We start from the raw sequence: 9,423 nt of genomic DNA on the forward strand, positions 1-9,423 counted from the left end.
CTTCATTCCAGCTTTATGTAGAATATCTTTTTAGTAACACGGTTAGAAAAGAAAAATCCATTGAGATGTCTATATACTTGGATTCCTAGAAAAAACATTGAGAGGGCCAAGACTTTCAACAAAAAAAGGTTCATTTAACTAACGTTGAATTTCTGGAGAAGAGAATAGTTCACTGACTTGATTATAACTGAGTACAATAAGCCTCTATTTATAATAGATAAGTAGTAGAATCATATTACTATTAAACCACCCTTGTCTTAATTACACCCAAACTCTAACTCTTAGAGATAAGCTTAGAGTAATTAAACAAATAAATATAAATAAAAGACTGAACTAACTAAAACTCCTCTTTATTGAGACACTCTTGTCAAACTTCTTCTTGCTTGGCCACAGGGGGTGGGTAAGTTAAGTGTGCTCAATTGAAAATTAAAGCAAATAAAATAAAAATCATCCACACACTAAAAATAACACAAGATGTTTTATTATCGATGTTCTCTAATTGGTATTCACTGCCCAATAACCCTTGCTTGGGAAATTTCATTAATTTTAGCTCTATTAGCTGAAATTTATATAAAAGAGATTTCAGTTCTCTTTTAAGCCACGTGTATGCTCAAATACATGATTAAAAAAAACTCCCAATAGCACTTGCAAGTTCTTCTATCTAGAATTCAAAGTCTTAGATGAACCTATAAGTTGAAATGTAAAAATACAAGAATTAGAAAAGCTTGCACCCATAGTTTGATGGACGAATAGCCTTCGCTTGTGAATTCTCCAAGCTTCCAAGTTCTTGTAAATTAAAGTTAAGTGTGTTCAATTGAAAATTAAAGCAAACAAAGTAAAAATTGTGCACACACTTAAAATAACACAAGATATTTTATTATCGATGTTCCTCAATTGGTATTCACCACCTAATAACCCTTGCTTGGGAAATTCCATTAATTTTAGCTCTAATAGCTGGAATTTACATAAAAGAGATTTCAACTCTCTTTTAAGCTATGTGTATGCTCAAAAACATGAATAAAAAAAACTCCCAATAGACTTGGCTAGATTCTAACTCTAGTAAGTTCTTCTATCTAGAATTTAAAGACTTAGATGAACATGTAAGTTGAAATGTAAAAATACTTGAATTAGAAAAGCTTGCACCCTTAGCTTGATGGACAAATATCCTTCTCCTTTGAATTCTCCAAGCTTCCAACTTTGATGCACGAATGTAAAAGGATTTGGATCTTGTATAAATGAGTGAAAGGAAAGTATTTTAGAGGAGTTGAATTGAAAGGACAATGCACTTTTTTCTCTCAAAATGGGCTTTGGAAGGATCTTTTAGGAATGAATGTTTTGATCAATATGGGTAAGCCAATAAATACCCTTTAATTTCTCAAAGATATGTTTTGTAGGGATATATAAGTTCTCCAAGCCAAACTAGCCTTTATTTGACTATTTGCAAAAAAGTTGATAACACAATGATTGATCAATCTAAAGGTATGATAGATCAATTGTGTATAATGGTTATATTTTTGTTTGACATTTGGTTGATCGATCAATATTTATTTGTTGGATTTGACTAGTTAAGTCGATCGATCAATACACTTAAACTAAGCAATCATGCAATGATCCTGATAGCTGTGAATACATGTATGATCAATCAATGGCAAAGGTATGATCGATCATGCATCGTGTCCCTTATTGGTGTACTTTTATATGATCGATCAATCAGATGGTATTATTGATCATGCTTCATAATTTTTTAATGCCTCAACATGGCTGATTGATCAATCCACGGGGATAATCGATCATGCTTTATGATATGTTCTAGCCCTATTCTGGTTGATCGATCAATCACCCCTGATTGATTAAATATGCTTTATGTTTTTAACCAAAGCACATTTTGGATGATCGATCATAGGTAATCAATGATCGATCATGCCAAAGCGAGGTTTCTATTCTAGGCTTCAAAGTATGATGAAATTATTTCCTAAGCTATTCTAACATTTATGTAAGGTAGGTATTGTTGGAAGATATGAATATGTTGGAGTGTCATTGATATAATTAGTTTATATTTTTCGTCTCTTCTTCATTCTTACTAGGGTGAAGGGTATTATTGTAATATTGTTACTTTTAGTATCTATAAATATAGCTTAAGGGGGAGGATTTAAACTAAGTCCATAACCCTATTCTTCTTCATCTTTTCTCTCTATACGTGTGTTCCTTCTTTACCCAAGATGTAATCTACGGAGTTCTGAAAATCCACATGGTATCCGAACTTTGATTTTCAAGACTCTTAGCTATGATTTTTTAGATTTCAAAACTTGTTATTACTCAGTGGATGATCAACTTATTGATGGTATCTCGTTGGTTTCTTTGTTGTCTTTGACGGTTGCTAATGGTATCTTGTTTTTTTATCATTCTTTGATGTCATTGTCGCCTCTGCCCATTTTTATATCTTTGTCTTATTTGTGGGTCGGGGCCAAGTCATGTCTGGGTTGAGTTTAAAAAAGCTCGTCCCCAACCTGAAACTCGACGAGTTATTCCCCCACCCTATCCCCTAACCTGCAAGGTGAAATTAGCAACCCGAACTTGGCTTTTTCGGGTTGGGTTGGGTTAGGTCGGGCTCCCAAAAAACTTGAACTGACGTCTACTCCTAATCATTTACAAGAGAGGAAAAGAAACACAACGATGGAGGTAATTTCTACAAGGTATCACTCTCCTTCTCTATCTTGGATGGTCTTCCAGTTCCCTTGCTATTTTAAGAAATAAAGGAGATTTGTATGAAGGGCCCCCAACTCTCACTACAAAGCAGTCAACTTCCTCCCATGTGATGTTGTATCACAACACTTACTAAAAATTACCGATTTACTGTTATATATAGTTGAGCAATTGGGTAATTAAGAATTTTATAATTTTAATTATTTTATTTATTAAAAAAGCAATAAATTGGTAATTGAGTAAAATTACCTAAATATATAATCAATTAAAAATATTTATTTCACTTGCTAGAAGGTAAATAAGTAAAATTGACACTCTTATATATCTCAATTTTTTAATATATTCATATAAAACAGATATAAAAAATTTCATTTCATGAAATTTAAATTTAATTTTTTTTACACTAACTCCTTTGTCTAGTGGGTTATATCTAAAGTTAATTCAAATATATAAAAAAGAAAAGAAAAGAAAGTGAAATGTGTCGCGCCGTGACGAACTTGCAGTAGCTATGACGGATTTTTCAGCTGCCACGTGTTAAATGGTGCCGACATCCATGCAATCTTGTAACTTTTTCGGCATGCGGTGGCACGTTCGTACTTTTCATTCCATATCACAGAATATTCTGCTTACAGATTCTGATACTTGGACGTGACATGGCTGCTCTATCCTTTAAACGTAATTGTTAAGCATTTTAGTTTGTTCCGTAATTAGATCCGAATTTGAAGTATTGTAGACATCTTTTCTGTATTTTCCTTATTGACATGCGGCAAGAGACAGCTGGGTTCCGCTCGAAACGAATTAAACCCGTAATATCCTCCCCGCGTGGCCGGATATTCCCGAAGGCCTCCACGAATATTCTCTCCCTTCTTAGGCCCTTAAAATTCCTCTGCCTTACCTTCCCTCCCTTCTCCTCCGCTCCCCATTCCACTCTCTCCTACGTCGTTTCCGTTACTTTTTTTACGCAGATCAAAGGCGAGAAGGCTCCATCTCGATCTTGATGAAGTTCGGGAAGAGTTTGAGCTATCAGATAGACGAGACCCTACCGGAATGGAGGGATAAGTTTTTGTCGTACAAGGAGTTAAAGAAGCAGCTCAAGCAGATCGATCCCAAGGGCGGGGATAGGAGCAAGAGGCCTAGATTGGCTGATTCCTCAGAGAATGAAACTGGAGATGCCGCTATGACTAAGGAGGAGATGGATTTTATTTGTCTTCTAGAGGCTGAACTCGAAAAGTTTAATGCTTTTTTCGTCGAGAAGGAGGAGGAGTATATCATCAGGCAAAAGGTATGTTTTTAATTCTTTTCGTCCTCTCTTGAATCTGAATCTGCTCTTACCCTTTTTTCCTTCACGAAACCCGCGGTCGGGTACTTTTAATTGTAATTGTAGTATTTGTTTCTTGTTCTGGTCCTATTTAATTTAATTAGTCAAGTTTTCTCTTCATTTGAACTGTAAATTGGAGGGTGATTCTTCGTATCGTTGTCCCGATTAGGTTATCTTTTCTCTATATACTTTGTCGCTTACTTTGTTTACTCTTTAACTGGCACTATGGATGACGAAATGCAAGCAAATGATTTTAGCCGTATGCGCATCGAAAGAATTTTTGGCCAGGAATTAGATTCTTCTTCCCAACCCTGGCCTAGTGCACTTCTTTTAACATAAACACACTAGATAACCGGATCGCCTAGTGCCTCGGACTTTATTATTTTAATTGTTCTCAGCTGTAAAACAATTGACAGTTTGCAACATCTTTTCCTTTTCTGACAAACTAAAATTCCCTTTCTTTTTCAACTCTGGAATCGACCGAAGAAGAAACCCATTATCTGCTTTCTTGTACTATTGGAGTTCTGGTTCTTAATCTTCGTGGGTAATTTGTCTCTTTAAAACGTCTCTTCAACTACTTTGTTTAAAGGCTTAAAGCGCGTTGGCATCATTTGGCAGGATATAATGGTGACTTGACAATTACTTTTTATTTATTTATTTAATTTCTTTCGCCTTTGTTGCGTCGGCAGGAGTTACAAGATCGAGTGGCCAAGGCGAAGAATTTTAACGAGGATCAGATGAAGATGAAAATACGCAAAGAGATTGTGGATTTCCATGGGGAAATGGTTCTCTTGGAAAACTACAGTGCTCTCAATTACACAGGTACAATTACTAGAGATCACGATTTTCACTAAATTGTTTGTTTGTTATGTTCATAAATGGTCAGGACTGGGTGGCGCTGTGTCTGTAAGATGTTTTGTCATGCCGTCCAAGTCAGTTAATTCCCACCCATTTACTTGTACTTTGACACTTGACAGGGCTCGTGAAAATACTTAAGAAGTATGACAAGAGAACCGGAGCTGTGATTCGGTTGCCCTTCATCCAAAAGGTCTTGCAACAACCCTTCTTCACCACTGATTTGCTTAACATGCTGGTGAAGGGGTGCGAGGCTATGCTTGATATCCTCTTCCCCTCATGTGAACCCTCTGTTTCAGGGTCCTACAACGAGGCGGCCGATCCCAGACCCCCAGCCGATAAAGAAAGATCTCTAAGAGGCCCAAAGGAGTTGGGAGAGATCGAATACATGGAGAGTTTGTACATGAAGAGCACAAGGTCAGCCTTGCGGTCTTTGAGGGAGATAAGGAGTAGGAGCTCAACCGTGAGTGTATTCTCGTTACCTCCCCTTCAAAGTAACGGGGTGGATGAGGTTTGGTGCAAAATACCTGTATTAGAGCAAGCAGCCAAGTAGTGATCGTAGTGATCATTAGAGCCGCTTTGAACGGAGATGTAAAATGTTAATTTAAAAGACAGCCAAGAGAAAGCCCTGTAAAGTATTCGAATGATCAATGTCGATGGTTGCAGCCTAGCTTTCACAGCTAATATTGTGAACAGTGAACATGACCATTTACTGTTTGTCCCTTCTGATGAGTAAATGGTGGAAAATGATTAAATCTCACTTCTTTGGGGTAAAACGTCTTACCTATCTGGCTGCCATTTTACTGTGATAATCGCACGGTGAACCGTTACCCCGGTGAGTCTCCTTCTTAAGCCATGCTTAAAAATCCCTTTTGAGTTGCTTTGATTTGGTTGGATTTGTTTAAGTTGATTTGAAGTCAATATTTCACAATAACAAGTGGAGGGTGTGGATACTGGGCCTGTGGCTCGGCCAACATGGAAGCTGCTTCACAAATGGAACATGCGCTTGAAGGAGGAGGAAACGGAGGTAGATTACCATGGTATCCTTGGATATTGCACTAGTTTTTGTTTCAAAGATTTATATTTAATGTTGGTAAATCTACAATTCATATATAAAACATGTTATAATTACGACTCATCTTCTTTGACACTCAAACTTTAGTAGAACAATTAAATAATTTAACATATATTGAAGACTAATATAAAAAAAACACTTTTAACTGAGAATTTTTTGTGAGACTTCCTCCTATGAGACTCCTATAAGACTCCACCATATTAATTATAACTCTGTGAAACTTCCTACTGTGAGAGTCATGTAAAACTATTCCATACCTGCTCTTCAACACCGCCCTAAAGCTAGAGTTCATGACTTGAACTTGCAAGGAAAATGATTTTTGGTCTTCAATCTTCTTATGCTACAAAAATTCTTCATCTTTTGTGTTTCCCCTTTCTTAAATATTTTATTTGTTAAGTTGTGTCTAATTAACGCCTTACGCATAGTCGACGGAAGACACAACGTAGTTTGGGGATTTCACACTTGTATTTTGGTTGTCTTAGTTTTCTAATTATATTTGGGGGTACCTTTATTAGGGTTATAATCGAGGATCATGAGTTGCAGGAGAGAAAAGTTAGAGAAAAACACTTGAGTGTGTGCGATTTTTCTTGTAAACTACTTTATTATTATAGTGAATTATTGCAATGGCAGAAGACAAAACATAGTCTCACCTTGAAGCGAACCTGTATAAATATTGTATTTTTGTGCTTGATTATTTCTTCTTCAGTGATTATTATTGCTCTCATTAGTATTGAATGTGGTAGGATCCATATAGTAAAGACCCCCTTTCTCATGGTTGCCACCAATTACTTGTTTCATCTTAATGTCGTGAAACACACAATGAGAGGGAAAAAAAGGTAACAAAACTAGTTCGTATTTTTAGTTAATTGACTCACAGACATAATATTCAATGGAAAGAGGTAAACAAAACATTAGATAGTGAAAATGATGATGAAATAGTGGAAGTATCGGTACCCTGAATCCTTTTTTGGGATCCATCTACAATAGAGAAAAAATGGTCTAAAGTGCATGGTGTCACGGAGGACAAATTTTCAATTTTGCCCATGAGATAGAGGCTCTGGAATCTACTATTCAAGGTGAATTGGTGACACATGAGACAAAAGAATGTGTACCAATAGTAGCAACTAAGGCGATTGTGTTTCTTTGGGGAGCAGTCGTCATACTTTTAAATTTCTAAAACAATTCATGATCCTCTTTTAATAGAGTCAATCTTCCTTTGGAAGAATTTGAGTGTGCTTCACTATTGGTAGGTGTAGTAGAGCTCGATGCTTAATTAACTTTGAAGCATGGTGGTTTGCCATGTAGGTTCCACCAATTCTCAACTAGATGATTGTTGAGCTCGCAAAAGATATACTTCATTTGCTAACCACTAGTTCTAGAGGTAGGAGTATTCCCACCTCTACCTTTTCCTTTGTTAGGTGTCTTTCCACCTCTTCCTTTACCTATACCATAACCATTATTCCCTCTCCTATGGGAGAACATAGTTGAGTTTTCTAGTTGTTATGGCTGACTGTTGGACTCCCTAACTGGAATTTGTAGCATGGTTGCACGTACATCCTTAAAGGAAGGTTTTGCAGCAGAGCTAAGTACCTATGACTTGGCAACATCCAAGTAGGATGGTTGATTTGCAAAACATATAGCTGAAATAAGATCTTCCCTCGACTTTTCATGTATGCCAATATAAAGTGCATATGGTTGTGCACTTTCTATTCTTTTAGTAGCCATCTAAATCTGGAAAAGTACTCATGACGATTGTCTTTACACTTTGTACTACACATCTTTTGAAAAATATTATAAATCTTTTGTAAACTGTCAGGGGTAGAATATAATTCAAAACATGTGTCTCATATTATTTTGGTTGTCCCTAGGTGCACTACATTGTTTACCACATGCTCTTCCATACTATTTATCAACCAGTTGACGACTAAGGTGTCTTCCCTCAACAGTTGGTGATAAGTGGGTTGCTCTACATGCAAAGATAGTTGAATTATGTGCTTAACAAGGTCTCTAGTAATCAGAAAATGTTTCACATATTGGGACCAAAACAAGTAATTCGTCGAGCCTTTAAATGGAATTGTAGTAATCCTCAAATGATCACCTTTGCTGAAATCAACATATGTAGAGGAAGGGGATGTATTTGATAATTCAGACACGGTGACTTACAAAAGAACCTCTTTTTTTTTTTTTCTTAAAAAAACCGACACCTTTAACTTAACTTAGGATAGAGTAAGACAATACTTTAACAAACTAACAAGTATTTGAAGTTATGGAATGCAAAACTATGTATTATCAAGAGATCAAATTCAGCAACCAACAAGGAAAGAACCCAACCGATAGAGCATATGAGCATGACCCTTTTTGGTATTTTTTTTATTTTTGTTTGAGTCTAAAATAGAATTCCAATCAACTAATAACCAATGGTAATTGGGAAAGAAGAAAAACAAATTAAAAGTGCTAGTATGAAAGCAATCCAAAACAACGACTTCTTGAAAAAAAAAAAAAAAAAAACAGAACTGAAGGAAGCCTTTAAGAGGAGTTTTCAAATTCCTAAGAAGGAGTTTTTGGCAAAGAATTCATGTAAAAAGCAAAAGAGATGAAAGGAGCTCATGCACATGATAAAGAAAACTGATTTTAGCCATTCAACTTGAAGAAAAAATTATTTTTTGAAGGGATAGTTAGCCTTGAGTAAAAACAAGTTTGTGACTTCCAAAAGCATAAACTGAATCCCTCATAATATGAAACATAATATGTAACTTATTTGATTAAGGAAAGAACTTGTTTAATTGACTTCACCCTTTGCTTCTCTTCAAGTAATGGTCGAACCCTTTGTTGGTTGAAGGCTGAATTAAATCCCCTTTCCAGTAGGCTTTCATACCTCTATCAACTTTACTTCAAACCTTAGAATTCCAGTTCTAATACCATGTTAATTCTAGGGTTTAATTGGAGAAGAGAAGCTTAGGGTTTAGAAGAGAGCTCGTTAATGAGATTTTCCTCCTCTCTTTCTTATTTATATAAGTGAAGCTTGAATGCCCTAATACATAAGAAACAAAAAAAGGAACACAAAGTTTTTTAATTAATTACATCTTATACCACTCACTCTTCAACATTATTTGAGGTGCATATTTGTTTATTATTTTAATTAAGTATAAAAAAATTTAATCCAAAATCTCATTTCACCCTCAAAATGAGAATTATTTTTCTGTCGTTTAGGTATTATCTCTCTACCCACAAAATTTATATTTTGCCCAAAGAACCGAACAAAATATTGGCAGGAAAAGGTATTATTGCTTGTAGTGTTTCTAAGTGCACTATCCCCCTCTAGAACTCATGTCAACATCTCTCTTCCTTGTCTTATTGCCCTCGCTTGGTTGCTCTGAGCTCTTCACTTGGTCCTCTTTTCAGTTTTACATATTATAATTTTGCACCCATTATTGGTCCCTAATACAGTGATCTGATAGAACAGGCAGTGTAC

The 9,423-nt window shown here is 35.8% G+C and overlaps 1 protein-coding gene across 1 annotated transcript; it reads left to right on the top strand.

Moving 5' to 3' along the window:
* The first annotated feature begins 3,618 nt into the window (after positions 1-3,618).
* On the top strand, positions 3,619-5,560 carry LOC137936656 (SPX domain-containing protein 1-like). The gene is made up of 3 exons (XM_068781468.1): positions 3,619-3,985; positions 4,711-4,843; positions 4,999-5,560. Exons 1-3 carry the CDS (start codon positions 3,701-3,703, stop codon positions 5,427-5,429), a joined length of 849 nt encoding a protein of 282 aa, XP_068637569.1. The 5' UTR covers positions 3,619-3,700; the 3' UTR covers positions 5,430-5,560.
* Positions 5,561-9,423: the final 3,863 nt, after the last annotated feature.

This window comes from Aristolochia californica, unplaced genomic scaffold, assembly GCF_029961685.1.
Source record: "Aristolochia californica isolate CCGP_79_NKW_82.1479 unplaced genomic scaffold, dmAriCali1.0.hap1 SCAF_7, whole genome shotgun sequence".
NCBI classification, from domain to species: Eukaryota; Viridiplantae; Streptophyta; class Magnoliopsida; order Piperales; family Aristolochiaceae; genus Aristolochia; species Aristolochia californica.